At 49.9% G+C, this 21,671-nt stretch overlaps 1 protein-coding gene across 2 annotated transcripts in view; it reads right to left on the bottom strand.

Annotated features, from left to right (window-relative positions):
* The window catches only part of TNPO3 (transportin 3), a 53,158-nt gene that overhangs the window by 5,349 nt on the left and 26,138 nt on the right, over positions 1–21,671 (bottom strand). For both annotated transcript variants that reach the window (XM_058190150.1, XM_058190151.1), the window contains exons 7-21: positions 21,506–21,644; positions 19,810–19,956; positions 18,404–18,511; positions 16,820–16,911; positions 15,462–15,601; positions 14,087–14,278; positions 13,321–13,412; positions 12,348–12,424; positions 10,295–10,355; positions 8,866–9,006; positions 7,081–7,197; positions 4,634–4,728; positions 2,936–3,092; positions 2,463–2,630; positions 1,112–1,224 (exon numbers count right to left, since the gene is read on the bottom strand). In XM_058190150.1, coding sequence (XP_058046133.1) covers positions 1,112–1,224; positions 2,463–2,630; positions 2,936–3,092; positions 4,634–4,728; positions 7,081–7,197; positions 8,866–9,006; positions 10,295–10,355; positions 12,348–12,424; positions 13,321–13,412; positions 14,087–14,278; positions 15,462–15,601; positions 16,820–16,911; positions 18,404–18,511; positions 19,810–19,956; positions 21,506–21,644 — 1,839 coding nt within the window. The remainder of the gene's footprint in view (positions 1–1,111; positions 1,225–2,462; positions 2,631–2,935; positions 3,093–4,633; positions 4,729–7,080; positions 7,198–8,865; positions 9,007–10,294; positions 10,356–12,347; positions 12,425–13,320; positions 13,413–14,086; positions 14,279–15,461; positions 15,602–16,819; positions 16,912–18,403; positions 18,512–19,809; positions 19,957–21,505; positions 21,645–21,671) is intronic.

The following is a 21,671-nucleotide window of genomic DNA, read 5'->3' as shown; positions in this document are numbered from 1 at the left end:
CAGCCCCAGGGAAGAACAGGTGCAAGCAGGTGTGGAAAAACCGGACTGGCAAGTGGGGGGGGGGGAGAGGATGCCAGCAGAGGCTGGTTGAACCCCAGGATCTGCACCCCGACATAGCAGCTGGCCAGGAGGCAGAAGACGGCTTTGAAAATGGGTCTCCCTTCTTGTTCAGGGTTTTTTTTAAAAAATAAATAAACGTTATTAATTTTCTATTAATTGCATTTCTTAAGTGCTTACTAAACATCGTGTTGTCTGGGTATTTAATTTGCTTAGCAGTACAGATTCCATTTTCACTCTGCGCCTCTTTTTTTTCCAACCACTGGTAAAATAAATTCCGTCGTCATCCTCTTTTAACGACCCCATAATCCCTTGTATCGGGGTGGAATCTGGGCAACTGAATGGAGCTAGCTGAATCTTTTATTGGCCAGATGCCCTTCCTGTCGCCAGGGCGGAGTTTTGTTCAGCAGATGTATCCTCAGTGTGCCCAGAGAGAGAAATATCTGCCTCTACCTAGGTTTGAACTCACAGCCTCCTGTCAGAGCTCCACCTCTAGGCCACCTCACCACTCTGGCAAAATAAGTTCCATGTTTGATAATATTCACTGTCTTATTTCTGTTTAATTTTTCTTGATTCTTGTTTGTGTGTTTGCATCCTGCCTACAAATAACTCAAGATGGAAAGCACACATGATGCCCTTCTTCTTTTTCCCACAACAACAACCCTGTGAGGTGGGTTGGGCTGAGAGGGAGAGAGGGAGGGAGGGACTGCTGGCCCAAGGTCCCCCAGCCGGCTTTCACAGCTAAGGCGGGACTAGAACTCATGTTGATGGGTTCAAAAGTCACCCAGCTGGCTTTTACGGCTAAGCTGGGACTAGAACTCCCAGTCCCCTGGTGACTGGCCCAAAATTTTACCCAGACATTTTGATCCCAATTTGTGGTCGTAACTCGAGGACTAGATCTGTGGCAGCAATGGGACGTTTGTTTTTCCTTCATGTGCCGAAGGCTCTGTTTTATGTTCACAGAATAATTTTTTTTTGGGGGGGGGAGACATGCAGCAAGGGAGGACCAGCCCCGAAGCGTCCCGCAGCCCCCTCTGCCCCGCTCCCCACTGACCTAGTGACTTGCTTGTGGAAGTCCGTCAGCTGCTTGTGGGTCACCTGAACGGCTCCCCCCGTGGTCTCCTTCGGCAACCCTTTCAGGGAGTTCTCCAGCCAGCGGCAGAACGTCTATGGCCAGGATTTGGGGCGGGGGGGGGGGGAGTAGAGAGATGGTAAGACCTTCTGAGGGACCCTGACACCCACCCACCCCTGCTCTGCCAGGGGAGGGGACACTGCAAATTAAGGGGGTAAGGAGAAGGCTCAGGGCACTTCTCTCTCCGGGCCCATCCTCAAGCCCTTCTCTGTCCATCTCTCTCTTTCCCTCTATCTACCTGCCTCTTTCTCTGTCTATCGCTCTTCCTGTCTATCCCTCCATGCAACCATCCATCCATCCATCCCACCCACCATTCATCTATCTCTTCTATCCTTCCATCATTCATATCTCATCTCATCTATATATCCACGTCTCCACCTATCCATCCATCCATCATCTCTCTCTATTCATCCATCCATTCACATATCTGCCTACTCAACTATCTATCCCTATCTATCTATTTATCTATCTATCTACTCTCTCTCATCTCTCTCTCTACTCACCCATCTACATATCTGCCTATTCATCTATCCTTTATCTATCCATCCATCCATCCATCCATTAACTATTCATCTATCTATCCCCCTCTCTCTTACTCTCTCTCATCTCTCTCTACTCATCCATCTACATATCTGCCTCCTCATCTATATCTATCCATCCATCCAACTATTAACTATTCATCTATCTATCCCCTATCATCTATCTATCTATCCCCTATCATCCATCTATCTATCTATCTATCTATCTATCTATCTATCTATCTATCTATCTATCTATCTATCTATCTATCTATCTATCTATTTCATCCAAGAAGCTACCCACCCACCCTACCCCATCCTCCCATCCCTTGTCTATCTACCCATCAATCCACATATCTGCCTCCTCATCTATATCTATCCATCCATCCATCTATTAACTATTCATCTATCTATCCCCTATCATCTATTTATCCCCTATCATCCATCTATCTATCTATCCCCTATCATCCATCCATCCATCCATCCATCCATCCATCCATCCATCCATCCATCCATCTATCTATCATCTGTCTATCTATATCTATCATCTATCTATCTCATCCAAGAAGCTACCCACCCCCCACCCCATCCATCCATCCCTTGTCTGTCTGTCTGTCTGTCTGTCTATCTACCCATCCATCCACCTATCTAGAGGGCTGGTGTAGTCTGGGGGCTACACCACCCGTGGTTACTCTTCCTCCATCCCGGAGGGCCAATCCACCCGGGGGTCCCACAAGGCCTCCTGCGTCGCTTACCGGCCTGTCGACCTGCATGATCTCCCAGAGCACCTCGGCCACGTCCGGTAGGGTGTAAGGCGGCAGGCAGAAGCAGCTGGTCTGCAACAGCTGGCTCACCAACTGCTGGCCCAGTTGGGTCATCACCTGCCCGATGAGCTCCTTGCGGGCCTCAAAGTCGTCCTCGTGCTGCAAAGGACACGCAACGGAGAGGGCTCAGGCGCTGGCCACCCTCTGCCCTCTTTCCCCAGGTGGCAGATTTCAGAGCCCGCTTCTTGTCTAAAGAGGGGCACAAAGCTAAAGCAGAATACCAGCAAATAGCCCGAATCTGCAAAGCTAAGGCTCAAAATGAACAAAAGCTTGCAACAAAAGTCAAAGATAATGAAAAAAAGTTTCTTTCAAGATGTAAAGAACCAAGAGATCTGCAAAGTTGCCACCGTGCGGGTTTCCCTCCCCGTCACCCCGTCAGGCAGCCTCCCCACCCCCGGACTCACATCGTTGGCCACGCCTGTGTGGACGAGGTCGCGCAGGAATTTCATGACGCTGCAGTTGGCGTCCCGGTGATCCAAGGTGGTGGCGGCGATGGCCCACTGCAGGATGGGGAGAATCACCTGGCTGCGTAGGAGGGTGAGGGGGCTGCGTTGGATGAACCTGCCATGGGGAGAGGGGGTTAGAAGGCATTTCGTGCCGCAGCCTTGCGAGTGTTGGGGGTGTTGCAAATTAAAGGGGGGCAATGAGAAGGCTGAGCAGAATTCTCTCTACTCTCTCTGGGCTTGACCCTGAAGCCCTTCTCTATCTGTCCATCTGTCTGTCCGTCCCTCTCTCCATCTGTCTGTCTATCCTTCCATCTCTCTGGATGTCCCTCCATGCAACCATCCGTTTGTCCATTGATCCAGGTCTGTCCGTCTGTCTCCCCATCACTCCTACCATACATCAATCTCATTTATCCATCCATCCGTCTTTACATCATGTACATCATGTGTCTATCCATCCGTCCATCCACACCTGTCTCTATCGGTCTCAATGTATATCAACAGTGTCTATCCCTCTATTTCTCTATCTCTCTATCTAGCTCCATCTGTCTCTATTTATTTCTATCTATCTATCTATCTATCTATCTATCTATCTATCTATCTATCTATCTATCTCTCTATTTATATCTATCTATCTATCTATCTATCTATCTATCTATCTATCTATCTATCTATCTATCTATCTATCTCTCCATCTCTCTCTATTTATATCTATCTATCTATCTCTCCATTTCTCTCTATTTATACCTATCTATCTATCTATCTATCTATCTATCTATCTATCTATCTATCTATCTATCTATCTATCTATCTATCTCTCCATCTGTCTCTATATCTATCTATCTGTCTCTATTTATTTATTTATATTTATCTATCTATCTCTCCATCTGCCTCTATTTATCTCTCTCTCTCTCTCTCTCTCTCTCATCTATCTATGTTTGCTTTCGTAGGTTTTCATGAGTATAGGTATTTAGGCGTATTCGGGTCTTTTCCCGTGTAAGCCAAGATACTCTCAACCTTATATGGGAAAAGACCCGAATACGCCAAGACCTACTTACCTACCTAGCTACCTACCTAGCTACCTATCTATCTCTGTCTCTATTTTTATTTATCATCTATCTATCTATCTATCTATCTATCTATCTATCTATCTATCTATCTATCTATCTATCTATCTATCTATCTACCTCTGTCTCTATTTTTATCTATCTATCTACCTTTCCATCTGTATTTATCTATCTATCTCTCCACTATTTATCTAGTCTGTCCGTCTCCCTCTATCTATCTGTTTAGCCTTCTATCCCCTCTAGCTATCCATCTATCTCACTTCCTCTCTCTCTCTGCCTACCTACCTACCTGTCTTTCTGCTCATCCGCCCATTCATCCTTCCCTCCCTCCATCTCTTCCATTTATCCATCTACCATTCATGTATCATCCATCATTTATCACCTATCTTCATATCCACCCACCCATCCACATCTGTCTCTCTCTATTCCTCTCTCTCTCTTTTTCTATCTTATCTGCTGCGGCCGTCTCCCCGTCCAGGGATTCTCCATCTGCCTCCGCTCGCTAGTCTTTCTTGGATCTCAGGTTCAAAGAGGTTTATGTGCTTCCCAACAGGATAAAATCCAACCCATCAACGGGCCCAGGTGGGGGTACCTGGTGGCCAGCCGGAAGAGGTCATCCACTGTGTCCGGATGGTTTTGGAGGCCGTTGGGTTGTTCCAGCAGCCGGAAAGTGGGGACACACAGCGCCTGCGACGAAGCGACAAGGAGACGGCTCAGCACCAAAGCCGGAGAGCATCTCTTCAGGTGGGAAAAGGGACCTCCCCAGGTCCTCTCCCCAAAACTGTTCTGGCAAAGCGTCTTTCGGGGAGGGGGGCCCAGAGGGTCTTCCTCTAGGCCTCCAGCACCCGAAAGATGCCCTCCTGGCCTTTCCCAACTCTTAACGGCGGAGTTCACACAGAATGCCAGGCAAGGCTGAAAACGGGCTCAGGTTATTTCTTCATTGATATTTATTTGCACCCTGCCTTTATGACGCTAAAAAATAACTCAAGGCGGTGAACGTTCGTAATAGGACTTCCTCCTCCTATTTTCCCCACAACCACAACAACCACCCTGTGAGGTGGGCCGGGCTGAGAGAGAGGGAGTGGCCAAAGGTCACCCAGCTGTCTTTCATGGCTAAAGCGGGACTAGAACTCCTCATCTCCTGGGGATTGGTCCAAAGGCACCCAGCAGACTTTCAAGCTTAAAGCGGGACTAGAACTCCCCGTCACCTGGGAATTGGTCCAAAGGCACCCAGCAGACTTTCAAGCTTAAAGTGGGACTAGAACTCCCTGTCGCCTGGGGATTGGTCCAAAGGCACCCAGCAGACTTTCAAGCTTAAAGTGGGACTAGAACTCCCCGTCACCTGGGGATTGGTCCAAAGGCACCCAGCAGACTTTCAAGCTTAAAGTGGGACTAGAACTCCCCGTCACCTGGGGATTGGTCCAAAGGCACCCAGCAGACTTTCAAGCTTAAAGTGGGACTAGAACTCCCCGTCGCCTGGGGATTGGTCCAAAGGAACCCAGCAGACTTTCAAGCTTAAAGCGGGACTAGAACTCCCCGTCGCCTGGGGATTGGTCCAAAGGCACCCAGCAGACTTTCAAGCTTAAAGCGGGACTAGAACTCCCCGTCGCCTGGGGATCGGTCCAAAGGCACCCAGCAGACTTTCAAGCTTAAAGCGGGACTAGAACTCCCCGTTGCCTGGGGATCGGTCCAAAGGCACCCAGCAGACTTTCAAGCTTAAAGCGGGACTAGAACTCCCCGTCGCCTGGGGATCGGTCCAAAGGCACCCAGCAGACTTTCAAGCTTAAAGCGGGACTAGAACTCCCCGTCGCCTGGGGATCGGTCCAAAGGCACCCAGTAGACTTTCAAGCTTAAAGCGGGACTAGAACTCCCCGTCGCCTGGGGATTGGTCCAAAGGCACCCAGCAGACTTTCAAGCTTAAAGCGGGACTAGAACTCCCCGTCGCCTGGGGATTGGTCCAAAGGCACCCAGCAGACTTTCAAGCTTAAAGCGGGACTAGAACTCCCCGTCGCCTGGGGATTGGTCCAAAGGCACCCAGCAGACTTTCAAGTTTAAAGCAGGACTAGAACTCCCTGTCGCCTGGGGATTGGTCCAAAGTCACCCAGCTGGCTTCCCCGCATAAGACAGAGAACTAGAACTCCCCATCTCCTGGGGATTGGTGCATAGTCACCCGGCCGGCTTTCGTGCCTAAGGCAGAACTAGAACTTATCGTCTCCCTCTTTCTAGCCCGGTGCCTTAACCACTAGACCAACCTGGCTGTCTTGGCTACTTCTATGGCTTGGTCTGCTGTGAGAAAGCAGCAACGGGTGTTGTGCTTCGCCCGCCCCCCTCTCTGCAGCCGGGCCCCTCCCATCTCCTGCTATCTCAGCCAGAGACTGATAGTGCAGACGAAGGGCCTGGCATGCCTCCAGCCCCCAGTCCTGGCACCATGCCCGGACAGACTGAGCAAATAAACCTCCCCCCCCCCAGCGTGTGAGCATGATGAGCATGAAGCCAGTCACGAGCCAGAATTGCCGGCAGCTGAGCAGGAGGATGAAAAGTGGACAGATCCCCGCTTCCGGAGAATGGAGAGGCGACGTCAGCAAAAGGAAGGGAGGGGCAGGCCTGGATAAGTGCTGAGTCATGGAGCCACACCCCATGGCCTATATAAAGGATCTGCTTTTTGGCATTCCTTGAGTCAGGCAAAGTCTCATCTGGTTGCTGAAGTCACACCTTGGACTCCTGCCTGCCCTGAGAACTCTGACAGGAATTTGGCAAAGCTGCAGAGGCTTCGTGGCCACACTTGATACAGATTTCCCAGACCCGGCCGTCAGAGGAGGAGTGGGACACGACAACGGGCTTAGGTGCTTGCGTGAATTAACCAGGCAATGAACCTGATTAAACTGCTTTGTTTGAGTCCCGCACTCTTTGCGAACGGGGACCCCTTAAACCGGTGGCTGGATGGATCAGGTGCCCAGGACGCCTGGCCCAGAAAGGGAGCTCTAGTCTCCCGCTCTGCCCAGTCTCCAGCACCACCCACCTACCTACCTACCTACCTACCTGCAGCATGTCGAGCAGCCCCTGCCTGCAGCCCTCTTCCATGCCGTACTCGTCCACCAGGATGCTGCCCAGGTACAGGAAACAGGAGTGCTGGTGTTCCTGGTACACGTTCACCATCTGCCAAGGAAAGCAGCCCAGGCTCAACGGAGGAGCGGGCACACCTGGCAGTGCCAGGCAAGCCTGCCGAGACTCAACGGCGAACAACAAGGAGGGGCTGTAGCTGTGGGAGGCGAAAAAGGAGCCTCTCACAACTGGAGTGGGAAGAATTCTCCAGGCCCAAACGCTCAGCAGTCCGGGGACGAACGGTGCTTGAAAGGAGAAATTCTGCGCCGATTAAACTTATGGAAACTGCACACTGACTTACAGGCGTCCCCAGGATCCAGGCCCCCGCTAGTCCGCAGCCTGTTAGCAACTAGGCTGCGGAAGACGAAGACCATCTGCACGTATGCGGGATTCTAGATCACGCAAGAACGGAATGGGACAGTTCGCCGCAGCCAACTGGCCACGAGACGATTCAACAATTCAATGTAATCGCTTCAAATAATTTAAAAAATTATTTTCCGTTTTTGCCATTCGTTATTTTGTTTTGTCTCTCCTTTGGCGGTGGCGTCCAAGGTTGATTTGAGCTTTCCATCCTTCTGAGGTTGATAAAATTGTTGGGGGCAAGAGGTTGACTCTGTAAACCAGTGACGTGGTATATAAGCCTAGGTGCTATTGATAAATGGAAAGGAGGGAGGGAGGGAAGGGGAAAGTAAATAAATAAGGGAGGGAGGGAGGGAAGGGGGAGAGGGAAGGGGAAAGTAAGTGAGGAAGGAAGGGGAGGGAGGGAGGGAGGGAGGAGAAGGAAGGAAGAGAGGAAGGGGAGAGGAAGGAAAGTAAGTGAGTGAGGAAGGAAGGAAGGAAGGAAGGAAGGAAGGAAAGAAGGAAGGAAGGAAGGAAGGAAGGAAGGAAGGGAGAAGGGAAGGAAGAGAGGGAAGGGGAAAGTAAGTAAGTTAAGGGAGGGAGGAAGGAAGGAAGGAAGGAAGGAAGGAAGGAAGGAAGGAAGGAAGGAAGGAAGGAAGGAAGGAAGGAAGGAAAGAAGGAAAGAAGTGAGAAGGGAAGGAAGAGAGGGAAGGGGAAAGTAAGTAAGTTAGGGAAGGAGGAAGGAAGGAAAGAAGGAAGGAAGGAAGAGCCGTGATGGTGCAGTGGTTGGAATGCAGTATTGCAGGCTAACTCTGCAACCCCACAGCCAGGAGTTCGATCCTGACCAGCTCAAAGTTGACTCAGCCTTCCATCCTTCCGAGGTGGGTCAAATGAGGACCCAGATGTTTGGGGTCAAGAGAGGCTGACTCTGTAAACCGCTTAAGAGGGCTGGAAAGCCCTGTGAAGCGGTATAGAAGTCTAAATGCTATTGCTATCCTTCCTTTAATGATTCTATTAAGAGTATTTCTTTGATATTAGTGTAATTCTCGCCCCTTGGTGAGTTGACCATCGCAAGCTGGCCATGACAAGTTGTCATAGAACCTGCACAAAACCACATCTGCCCCAGGCAGTAGAAAAATTGTCCCTGGTGCCCAAAAGATTAGGGACAACTGCCTTAAATGCTACGGTACCGAGAGCTCTCCACGGTAGAGCAGAAGGTAGCAAAACAGGAATCCAGCAGAAGTCGATAAACCAGAACTGATTCACTCGTAGAGCAAAATTTGGAATATTTGGGTTTTTTTTTATTTTTTTAAAAAAAACCTGTCCGAGTATGACTACGTTTCAGGAATGAGCACCCATTGGCAGAGGGGCGAAAACTCTCACCTGAGTAACCAGCGGCTGCAAAAGGGCTGCCGATCCCTTGCCGACACACCGGACGGCAAAACGCAGGCACCGGCAGCAGCGTTCCACGATGCGGTTGTCGGCCCGGTGTTTGTTCAAGGTTTCCGAGAGCACCGGCCAAATCTGGAGAAGACAAAAGAGGAAGGTCAACAGGAGGAAGGGCAATGGACCAAGAGTGTCCAACCTTTAAGACGGGTGGACTTCAACTCCCAGAATCCCCCAGCCAGCAAGCTTTAAGAGGGGTGGACTTCAACTCCCAGAATCCCCCAGCCAGCAAGCTTTAAGATGGGTGGACTTCAACTCCCAGAATCCCCCAGCCAGCAAGCTTTAAGATGGGTGGACTTCAACTCCCAGAATCCCCCAGCCAGCAAGCTTTAAGAGGGGTGGACTTCAACTCCCAGAATCCCCCAGCCAGCAAGCTTTAAGAGGGGTGGACTTCAACTCCCAGAATCCCCCAGCCAGCAAGCTTTAAGAGGGGTGGACTTCAACTCCCAGAATCCCCCAGCCAGCAAGCTTTAAGAGGGGTGGACTTCAACTCCCAGAATCCCCCAGCCAGCAAGCTTTAAGATGGGTGGACTTCAACTCCCAGAATCCCCCAGCCAGCAAGCTTTAAGATGGGTGGACTTCAACTCCCAGAATCCCCCAGCCAGCAAGCTTTAAGATGGGTGGACTTCAACTCCCAGAATCCCCCAGCCAGCAAGCTTTAAGATGGGTGGACTTCAACTCCCAGAATCCCCCAGCCAGCATGCTTTAAAGACAGGTGGACTTCAAGTCCCAGAATTCCCTAGGCGCCATGCTTTAAGATGGGTGGACTTCAACTCCCAGAGTTCCCCATTCCACTATGGAATTCTGGGAGTTGAAGTCCACAAAGTTGGCGAGGTTAGAGATCCCCGCAGTGGGCAAGGGCTCCCAGGGTGAAAACAAGCCCTCTAACGCCGGAATGGGCACTTATTTTTCTCAAGGTGCAAACTGAAAACCTGGAATTGTTGTGGAGGAATGAACCAATAGGGATGTGAAGGTGCGTAGATGCACACATACGTAAATTGAAAAGAAAATAAGCTGTTTTTCAAAACACTTTCAAAATAAAAGCAACCCACGTGGGAGAGATAGAGCAGGGGTCTCCAACCTTGGTCCCTTTAAGACTTGTGGACTTCAACTCCCAGCTTTGCTGGCTGAGGGACTCTGGGAGTTGAAGTCCGCAAGTCTTAAAGGGACCAAGGTTCGAGACCTCTGGCCTGGAAGCCATAAAATGCCCAAGTCTGCTCTTCTACAACCTGTGGGAATTTTTCTCCAACCTGGATCCCTTTCGTGTCGAATTCCCAAGTGCCCCAAATGCCCAATTCAACACTTCTGGCTCTCTCTGGATTTTCAGGAGCGAGTGTGGGAGACAAGGCCTTGCTGCCTCTTTTACCTCTTGGATGACTTTTTGGCAGGGGTGTGTCTGTCCGTTCTCTACAATGGGGTTGGTGTGCCTGGAAGGGAAAAAGAAATGAAAAGGACAGGGAACGCTCAAGGATGAAAGCCGGTTTCAACCGGACAGGTAAGGAGACGACGATGAGTGGAGGGTCCTTGGTGGTCTCTGAGGTGGGTGACTTTCTTGCAGACATTTCATGACCCAACTAGGGAATAGCATCAGTGCTAGGAGGGAGGGGGAGTTGCGAGGTGGAGGTGGAGGAGGAGGAGGAGGAGGAGGAGGAGGACGGGGGAGGAGGGGGAGGAGGAGGAGGACGAGGGGGAGGAGGAGGAGGGGGAGGAGGAGGAGGGGGAGGAGAATGGGTGTTTGGTCCTCTCTGAACTTGGGGGTTTTCTTGCAGACATTTTTTGATCCAACTAGGGAATAGCATCAATGCTAGGAGGGAGAAGGAGGAGGAGGAGGAGAATGAGAATGGGTGTTTGGTCCTCTCTGAGCTTGGGGGTTTTCTTGCAGACGTTTTTTGACCCAACTAGGGAATAGCATCAGTGCTAAGAGAGAGTGTAGTTTGGGGGTGTAGGAGGAGGATGAAGACTGCGGGCTCATTGGTGCTTTCCAAGGTCAGTTGTTTTCTTGCAGACATTTGATGACCCAACTATGTACTATTGTCAGTGTTAGGAGGGTGTGGGTAGAGGAGGAGGAGGAGGAAGAGGAGGATTATGGGATCCTCAGTGGTCTCTGAGCTTGATTGTTTTCTTGCAGACATTTCATGACCCAGTGTTGTGCCTCGCCCGTCCTCCTCTCCTCAGCCGGGCCCCTCCCATCTCCTGCTATCTGAGCCAGAGACTGATAGTGAAGAAGAATGGCCTGGCACGCCTCCAGCCCCCAGCCCTGGCACCATGCCCAGAAAGAATGAGCAAACAAACCTCCCTCCTACAGCGTGTGAGCACGAAGCCAGCCACGTGCTAGAAGTGCCGGCAGCAGAGCAGGAGGACGGAAAGACACAGTGGACGGATCCCCGCTTCCGGAGAATGGAGAGGCGACGTCAGCAAAAGGAAGGGAGGGGCAGGCCTGGATAAGTGCTGAGTCATGGAGCCACACCCCATGGCCTATATAAAGGATTTGCTTTCTGGCATTATTTGAGTCAGGCAAAGTCTAATTTGGATTGCTGAAGTCACATCTTGGACTCCTGCCTGCCCTGAGAACTCTGACAGGACTTTGGCAAAGCTGCAGAGGCTTCGTGGCCACGCTTGATACAGACTTCCCCGACCCGGCCGTCAGAGGAGGAGTGGGACACGACACCCAACTAGGTAACATCATCAGTGGCAAAACAGAAGGAGGTCTGCTCTCCACTTGTGTACAAGTGGTCTACCCTGCCATCATTGGTGGGCATCTTCTTGGGCTGTTGTTCACTGTTTGCCTATTTGCCTGAATTAGTAATTCTTGAATCAAGCACTAAACAACACCCCACTTACTCAAGGTAAGCTCTTTAGAGCAGTGGTTCTCAACCTTTATAGTGCTGCGACCTCTTTAATACAATTCCCCACGATGTGGCGACCCCAACCGTAAAATTATTTTCGTTTTGAATTTATCGCGCCTGAAGCCGTATTGGCTAGCGATCTGAACTGCTTGCGATTGCCTTGAGGACGGAGGCATTAAAGCGGAGACTCCTCCCCTATTAAGTTTATATCGCGCCTGAAGCCGGATTAGGCTAGCGATTGGGAGTGATTGCAGCTGGCTTGAGAGGGAGACATCAGAGCAAAGATTTCTCTCTTTTTAAATTCATCGCGCCTGAAGCCGAATTCGGCTAGCGATTTGAAGAGCCTGCAGCTGGCTTGTGGAGTCAACCATTGGAGCGTGATTCTTCGACTCGCAAGTATACTTCCCATATTTCCGATATTTCCACAGGTTGAGAACCACTGCTTTAGAGGCTGGCATAATTTCTCCTAAGAGCAAACCGTTGAAGATACGGGGAGGGGGGCCGGCATCAAAGAAGCTATTGCCCTGGCATTCGGACCCCCGAGCCCAGCCTGCCCGCCCCCTGGGTCCTTACCTAAATATAACAGCAAGGCGGTCGAGGGGCACGGTGGGGTCAGAAGAGAGGCCATTGCTCGGCTCCTGAGACAGCAGCTGAAGGAGAGAGAGAGAGAGAGAGAGGACAGGTAAGGCCGTCCCAGGTGGGCGGAGTTTTTATTTATTTCAGGCATTTATTAGCCACCCGTCTCTAACTCCAAATATCCGAATTTCAAAGTCCAAATAACTCCAAACATCCAAAATCTTTCTATCCCAGCCCTCCCTCTCTTCCTCTAAAGAAAGGTCTTGGAAGGATGTGGACTACGACACCTATAATCCCCAGCTCCACCCGTCCCAAAAGGCAGTCGGAGAAGTGGGCTGTTATCTGCCTTATTTATTTATTAGTTTTATAAGGAGGCCAAGATATCCTTTTCTCCTATTTTCCCTACAACCCTTTAAGGGTTAGGCTGAGAGAGAGGAACTGGCCCAAGGTCACTCACCTGGGTTTTACGCCTAAGGCGGGACTAGAACTCACCATCTCCTGGGGATTGGTCCAATGTCATCCAGTCAGCTTTCATGCCTAAGGTGGGACCAACACTTCCAGTCTGCTGGGAGTGGCCTAAAATTTTACCCAGCCAGCTCTCGTGCTTAAGGCAGGACTAGAACTCACCATCTCCTGGTGATTGGCCCAAAGTCTCCCATTAGCTTTCATGCTTAAGGCAGGACTAGAACTCACAGTCTCCTGGTGATTGGCCCATAGTCACTCAGTTGGCTTTCATGCTTAAGGCAGGACTAGAACTCACCGTCTCCTGGTTTCTAATGTGGTACCTTAATGAATTTTTCCCAGTGCTTACTGTCTCCCCGAAGGCAACAGGAACGAGTGGGTGCCCAAGAGGGAATTCTATAGCTCCCAAGTCTCCAAGCTCCTTGGCAGATAAAACGGTTTTCCTATCCCGCAACTCTCCCCTCCTAGTCAACCTTCCAAGAGCCGGAGGAGAGTCCAGACCACTCACCTTTTTCAAGGCCATCACTTGAACGGCACAGAGTTCACTGAGGCATGCCGAGATCTTCTCCAGAGGGAGCCTGGCGAGGACCAATGCCGTCCCTGCCCAACGAGAGGATGGACAGGAGTCCGTCAAGCTGTTCTCACCCGGCTCCCCAAACACGACCAACCCTCTGAAGTGAACTCAAAAGTTTCCTTTATCGGGAAATGCCAGCAGCAAAAAGATTTCTCTCTCACCGCAGGCGAACAAGTCTGTCCGGCCGTAAGATGAAGGATTGTCTGCCACGCCTATTCATCTCCGCCCCCTGCCTTTTATCCCCAGAGCTAGGGAGGGGCTTCGCTAGCAGCGGTGGCTCTTCCGTCCCGAGGACCGGCCCATAGATTTCCACTGCTCTCCTCTCCTCTGCCTTCTGCACATTCACGCGTCAGGCACCGGACCTAGCTGTCTTCCTCCTCTTCCTCATCAGCCACCTCCAGACCTGGGGGCTGTTGACTCTCCATCTGAGGGCTGACGGACAGCCCAGGCTTCGCCTCTGTCTCTGACAGGTCCATTCCCTCTTCCCCCTTGGCACTCCCAGGTTGCCTTGACGCTGACCCCGACTCCCACGCCTCCTCCTCCTCCTCTGATTCAGCTGCTGGAAGGGCCAGCGGCCGACAGGCCGCAACACAAGCGAGTCAGGGAAGCAGGATTATGGTTTTAGCCACCTAAAGCTCTCCCCACCTGAAGGGGGGGGTGACACCTGGCCTGGGGCTGGAAGGAGGGAGGGAGGCCGTACCTTTCAAGAGTCCAACAGCTGCTTCGGGCGAGAGCATGAAGGAGTCCAGGGAACGGGCGATTTCCAGAAGGCCGGTGAAGTGCTGGGCCATGTGGTCCCGGCACACGGAGCAAATGTTGTGGATGGCTTTGGCGGCGATGGAGGCGAGAGCTTTCTCACACAAGCCCTTCATCAGGTAGCCCAGGACAGGATCTGTGGGCGGAGGAGGGAGGGGGAGAGGAGAAGCTGGATTGGGAACGCACGGGAGGGGCTTCTTCCTCACAAACATCTTTTTCATTGCCATGTTTTTTCAGCCGTTGTTCCTTCCTTCCATCCGTCCGTCCGTCCATCCTTCCTATCTTTGCTTCCATCCATCCATCTTTTCTTCCATCCATTTATTCCTCCTTCCTTCCTTCCATCCTTCCTTCCTTCCTTCCCTCCATCGATCCATCCATTCAACTTTCCTTTCATCCATCTTCTTCCTTCTATTTTTCCATCGATTCCTCATATCCTTCTATTCCTTCCATCCATCTAACCATCTTTTCCTTTATCCTTCCTTCCTTCCACCCATCCATCTTTTCTTCCTTCTATTCTTCCATCCATTTATTTATTCATCCTTCCTTCCATCCACCTTTTCTTCCTTTCATCCTTCCTTCCATCCTTCCCTCCATCGATCCATCCTTTTCTTCCTTCCATTCTTCCATCCATCCATCCACCCATCTATCTTCTTTCTTCTATTCTTCCCTCCATTTATTCATCCTTCCTTCCTTCCATCCATCTTTTCTTCCTTCCATCCTTTCATCCTTCCTTCCTTCTATCCTTTCCTCCATCGATCTATCCATCCATCCTTTTCTTCCTTCCATTCTTCCATCCATCCATCCTTCCACCCATCCATCTTCTTTCTTCTAGTCTTCCCTCCATTTATTCATCCTTCCTTCCTTCCATCCACCTTTTCTTCCTTTCTTCCATCCTTCCCTCCATCGATCCATCCTTTTCTTCCTTCCATTCTTCCATCCATCCATCCATCCTTCCACCCATCCATCTTCTTTCTTCTATTCTTCCCTCCATTTATTCATCCTTCCTTCCATCCATCTATCTTTTCTTCCTTCCATCCTTTCATCATTCCTTCCTTCTATCCTTTCCTCCATTAATCTATCCATCCATCCTTTTCTTCCTTCTATTCTTCCATTCATCCATCCATCCACCCTCCCTCCCTGCTACCTACCCACCCATCCACAAATGTCCAGACTGAAAGAGAAGGCTGTCATGGAGAGGGCTCCCACGACCAACCAAGGGATCGGCATTAATTCACCAACTGGCCCTTGGGGCTCCTCTCTGCACGGACTGGCACACAGCCTGCGCCCCCCTCCCCCGCTTGCCGGGCCCTTCCACTCACCCAGGAAATGGGGGTTCCTGTCCACCACTTCGCTCATCTCCCCCACCAGCTCGATGCTGGTGTAGCGGACCGCTGTGTGCACGGCTTCGGGGAGACGCACTACTCCGTCTAGTACTTCCACCAGGGTGGGGTTGTTCTCTCTGCAGTATGGGGGAACGGGGAAGCAGGTAAATTCTGAACCCTCAAAAAAAGCACATCGTGAACCACAGGTACCCCCAGTTTGTCCCTGGGCTCTCCAACACTTTAGGGCAGGGGTCTCCAACCTTGGCAACTTTAAGCTTTGCTGGCTGGGGGGTTCTGGGAGTTGAAGTCCGCCAGGCTTAAAGTTGCCAAGGTTGGAGACTCCTGCTTTAGGGGACCCCCTATAAAGAACCAACATCTCCCCCCCCACTTTTCTCCCACCTGCAGGAAGCCATCTAGATTCTATGGGCCAGGTCTGTGGGGTAGAGACATCCTCGCCCCCCCCTCCCCATCCCCACATGGGATGGTTGCAGGTAGTCCTCGACTTACGACCGCCTAGCGAGGGTTTGCAAATTAGGGCGGTTCCGGAAAAGGTGCTTTACAGCTTATAAGCACTTTTGGCCATCGTAAATGGTCACGAGACATGAACGCGCGATCACATTTCGGCCGCTTGGCAACTCGCCTTTACGACTCGTTGCGGTGTCCTGCGGTCATTTGATTGGGATGGGTCGTGGGTGGGTTTTTTTGGTTTTTTGTTTTTGGTCTATTTCTGGCAAAATAAAAAGTAAACAAATCCCCGCCCATTCATATTTATAACCCTGGAGTCGTTTAATAGCCACAGTGATTCGTTTAACGAACGCCGCCAGAACCGGTGTACAAATCGTGTCCGGACACCTGGGTGCCTCGACTTACAAGCGTAAATAACTTACAAGAGGAAGGTGGGGTTGCATACGTTCGCCGCGGCCTTGAGTTATTTATAAAAACAATGAAGGCGGGAACCAATAAATAAATGAGTAGAAAAATAAGCAAGCAAGTAAATAAGTCGTTACACTTGTAAGCAAGTAAATAAATAAAAAAATACTTGAAAAAGGGGGCAAGCTGGCAGCTTCCTCCCGAGTAAAAGAAGGGACTGGACAGCCGTTTGTCTGGAATGGTAACAGAGTCGCCTGCGTGAACTGGGGGGGGGTTGGACTAGATGACCTCTAAGGTCCCTTCCAACTCTGTTACTGTTAAAAGAAACCAAGCCCCCTTGAGTCAGGGGGGGAAAAGAGGCAGGAAGGCACAATCTTGGGTCCAGTTTATACTATCTGTTGTCGACTGGGAGGCCCATACAAGCACCCATGCGTGAAACCCCGCAGGGCGAACGCCCTGGCATGGCTCCCCCTCCCACTACTCACTGGTCAACGCTCTTGGCTATTGCGGCCATGATGAACAGAACGGCTTCCGTCACCTCCCAGGGCGGGTTGCCTTCTTTCAAAGTGGCGTAAAGCTGCAAAACGAAACCGAGGGAGGAGGAAGGGCGGAGGAATAATGATAATAATAAGAATAATAGTAATAAGAAGAAGAAGAAGTAATAAGAAGACGACACTTGGTTGATACCCAGGACGCTGGCAGCAACCTGTATCAACCATTAGCACCAGTCAGTGGTGTTTGTGATGCCTTTTTGAATGTTCAGTTGACGGAGTTTCATGTTTAATTAATAAAGTTAATAATAATAATAATAATAATAATAATAATAATAATAATAATAATAATAATAATAATAATAATAATAATAATAATAATGGGACAACTTATGTATGCTACTATGCCAGTTTTCCACCTTAGGCACCAGAGCCTTTGGGCCAATCACCAGGCAACGGTGAATTCTAGTTCTGCCTTGGGCATGAAAGCCGGCTGCATGACTTTGGGCCAATCACTGGGCGACGGTGAATTGTAGTTCTGCCTTGGGCATGAAAGCCGGCTGCATGACTTTGGGCCAATCACCGGGCGATGGTGAATTCTAATTCTGCCCTGGGCATGAAAGCCGGCTACATGACTTTAGGCCAATCACCGGGCGACGGTGAATTCTAATTCTGCCCTGGGCATGAAAGCCGGCTGCATGACTTTGGGCCAATCACCGGGCGACGGTGAATTCTAATTCTGCCCTGGGCATGAAAGCCGGCTACATGACTTTGGGCCAATCACCGGGCGACGGTGAATTCTAGTTCTGCCTTGGGCATGAAAGCCGGCTACATGACTTTAGGCCAATCACTGGGCGACGGTGAATTGTAGTTCTGTCCTGGGCATGAAAGCCGGCTGCATGACTTTGGGCCAATCACCGGGCGACGGTGAATTCTAGTTCTGCCCTGGGCATGACAGCCGGCTGCATGACTTTGGGCCAATCACCGGGCGACGGTGAATTCTAGTTCTGTCTTGGGCATGAAAGCCGGCTGCATGACTTTGGGCCAATCACCGGGCGACGGTGAATTCTAGTTCTGTCTTGGGCATGAAAGCCGGCTGCATGACTTTGGGCCAATCACCGGGCGACGGTGAATTCTAGTTCTGCCTTGGGCATGAAAGCTGGCTACATGACTTTGGGCCAATCACCGGGCGACGGTGAATTCTAGTTCTGCCCTGGGCATGAAAGCCGGCTGCATGACTTTGGGCCAATCACCAGGAGATGGTGAGTTCTAGTCCTGTCTTAGCCAGGAAAGCCGGCTGGGTGATTCTGGACCAATCACCAGGAGACAGGGAGTTCTAGTCCTACCTTAGGCATGAAAGCCAGCTGCGTGACTTTGGGCCGGTCACTAGTCCCAGCCCACCTCACAGGGTTGTTGTTTTGGAAAAACAGGGAGCAGGAAGGAGGGATTAGCTATGCGTGCTGCCTTGAGTTACGTCTATAGTAACCAAGGTGAAATAAAAATAAAGATAAATAAAAACAGGAAGGAAGAGGTAACGGTGGGCCTACCGGACGAGTCCCTTCCCCTTCCGGCCCTCACCTGGGCAAAGCACTCTACGGAGCCAACCAGGAAGATCAAATCCTTGACGAGATCTGAGACTCGCATCCGGAACTCCCCAAAATCATCTGTTTCCTCAGGGATTCCTTCCTAGGATTTGGGGAAGAAAGGACGTCACTCAAGAGAGCCAACGCTGAGCAGGGGCTGGCTGAAGGATTCTGGGAGTTGAAGTCCACAGGTCGTATAAGCCGCCACACTGGTGGGTTAGTCCTCGGCTTCACAACGGAGTCAAAATTTCCGTCGCTAAGCGAGACAGTTCTTAAGTGAGTTTTGCCCCATTTTACGACTTTTCTTGCCAGATTTGTTCAGTCAATCAAGTGAGAAACACGTTCCGCGAATCTGGCTGCCACCAAGATCACATGACCTTGAGGCCCGGGTGAATGAAAAAATTGATGATTTTTTTAATAAAAAATTTAAAAAAATCGGGATTTAAAAAAAAATTTAAATCGGATTTTTTTTTAACGTTTATCCAATTTATTTTAATAAAATGCTTTTGGAGTAAAAATCTATCTAACGATTAGTTTTCTGTTGAAGATACATTCCTAATTTAGTTTATTCAGCATGAAATGGAGCGGAGTTATCTAGCATGAGGCTGTAGGAGGAGGAGCTGCTGCGGGACAGTATTTTGACACAGTATTTTGTTGTTTTCCTCTGAAAACAACAAAATACCTTATCCCACCAGACTTGAAATCCTAGGCTTAGAAAACTTGGAACTCCGTCGCCTTCGACAAGACCTGAGTTTAACTCACAGAATCATCTATTGTAATGTCCTTCCTGTCAAAGACTACTTCAGCTTTAATTGCAATAATACTAGAGCAACTAATAGATTTAAACTTAATGTCAACCGCTTTAATCTAGATTGCAGAAAATATGACTTCTGCAACAGAATCATCAGTGCTTGGAATACTTTACCTGACTCTGTGGTCTCTTCCCATAATCCTAAAAGCTTTAACCAAAAACTTTCTACTATTGACCTCACCCCATTCCTAAGAGGACCATAAGGGGCGTGCATAAGCGCACAAACGTGCCTACCGTTCCTGTCCTATTGTTTTTCTTTTCTTCTTCCTATATATATGCTTATACCTCCTTATATTTACCCATATATGTGTTTATATATTATATAATCTTTTTGTATGATACCTACATATATTGTTGTGACAAAATAAATAAATAAATAAATAAAGTTGACGGTCGCTCTTTAAAAAAGTTATGATTTCAATCGAGCCTTTTTACTAGCGATTCAAATCCCGGTTTAAATCGACTCGATTGAAATCAAATCCACCCTGCACGGAACCGTCTCGTCTCCTCCCCCCTCCGACACAGGTTAGGGACTGCCAGCCTGAAGACCAACACGGGGTGGGAGGGTGCGTGGAGGGGAGTGGGCTTACGTGGTCGGGGTCCAGCTGGCAGTGGCGGGCGAGGGCGTGAAGAAGCCGCTGAATGTAGGCCTTGAAGATGCTGTGAATGATGGCATCGTCCGTCTTGTACAGGTGCTCCCCCAGCCGGTACCAGAAGTTGAAGGATATCTCGACCACCTGGGAGTCGCGAGTAGGGATTACAGATTAACAGACTTGGCAGGGACCTGGTAGGTCATCTAGTCCAACCCCCACCCACCCACACCACCCAAGCAGGAGACCCTACACCGTTTCTGAAAGAGAGCAGTCGAATCTCTTCTTGAAAGCCTCCAGTGATGAAGCTCCCACAGCTTCTGAATAACAGAATAACAGAGTTGGAAGGGACCTTGGAGGTCATCTAGACCAGGGGTCTCCAACCTTGGCAACTTTAAGACTGGCGGATTTCAGCTCCCAGAACCTGGGAATTCTCCTGGAGAATTCTAGGAGTTGAAGCCCTCTAGGCTTAAAGTTGCCAAGATTGGAGACCCCTGGTCTAGACCAACCCCAACCCCACCCAAGCAGGAGACCCTATACCGTTTCTGACAGAGGGCAGCCCAGTCTCTTCTTGAAAGCCTCCAATGATGAAGCTCCCACAGCTTCTGAAGGCAACTTCTGTCCCATGGGTTGACTGTTCTCACTGTCAGAAAATTCCTCCTTATTTCCAGGTTGAATCTCTCCTGGATCAGTTTCCATCCATTAGTCCTTGTCTGGCCTTCGGGTGCCTTGGAAAACAGCCTGACCCCCCCAATTACTCTCTGTGGCAGCTCCTCAAATATTGGAAGACGGCTGTCCTGTCTCCCCTGGTCCTTCTCTTTACTAGACTAGCCAGGCCCAGTTCCTGCAACTGTTCTTTGTATGTTTTAGTCTCCAGTCCCCTAATCATCTTCATTGCTCTTCTCTGCACTCTTTCTAGAGTCTCAACATCTTTTTTTTATTATTTTATTTTTATTTGAATTTATATCCCGCCCTTCTCCAAAGACTCAGGGCGGCTTACATTGTGTAAGGCAATAGTCGTCATCCATTTGTATATTATATACAAAGTCAACTTTTATTGCCCCCAACAATCTGGGTCCTCATTTTACCTACCTTATAAAGGATGGAAGGCTGAGTCAACCTTGGGCCTGGTGGGACTCGAGCCTGCAGTAATTGTAATTGCAGGCAGCTGTGTGTTAATAACAGACTGCATTAGCCTGTTGAGCCACTTCCCAGCCTTTTTTTACATGGCAACCAAAACCGGACGCAGGATTCCAAGTGTGGCTTTACTAAGGCTTTGTAGAGTGGTATTAGTACCTCCCTTGATCTTGATTGGATCCCTCTGTTCATGCAATTTAGGATTGCATTGGCATTTTTTTGCAGCCGCAGGACACGGTTGGCTCATACTTAACTGGTTGTCCACTAAGACTCCAAGATCCCTCTCACAGTTCCTGCTAGTGAGCCTGGTTTCACCGAGTTTATATATATGCACTTTTGGTTTTTTCTTGCCTAAGTGTAAGACTTTACTTTTCTATACATTGAATTTCATTTTGTTAGACAGGGCCCAGTGATAGGGGGTCCTTTTAATTCCCTCCCCCCTTCTGGCAGAAGGCGGCAGCCTCCCCCCCCCCACAACGCACTCTTGAGCACCCCAAAATGTTCAAGAGGGTCGCAGTTTCTACCAAGGAAGTGGAAGGTTGAGATTGGGGCTTCGTACCTCGTACTGGGGATGTCCCGCACAGATCAGGAGCAGCTCAATAGTCCGCAGGTCCCCCAGACCTTGGCCCGGGGTGCAGACGATTTTGTCCAGGAAGGTCTCGCAGAGTTCGGTGAAGATCCGACAGTAATTGAGGACTCTACAAAAAACAGCGAGACGATAGGTG

Source organism: Ahaetulla prasina, chromosome 7 (assembly GCF_028640845.1).
Source record: "Ahaetulla prasina isolate Xishuangbanna chromosome 7, ASM2864084v1, whole genome shotgun sequence".
Taxonomy (NCBI): Eukaryota; Metazoa; Chordata; class Lepidosauria; order Squamata; family Colubridae; genus Ahaetulla; species Ahaetulla prasina.
The sequence above is the reverse complement of the archived record's forward strand: the minus strand, read 5'-3'. Positions and strand labels throughout refer to the sequence as shown.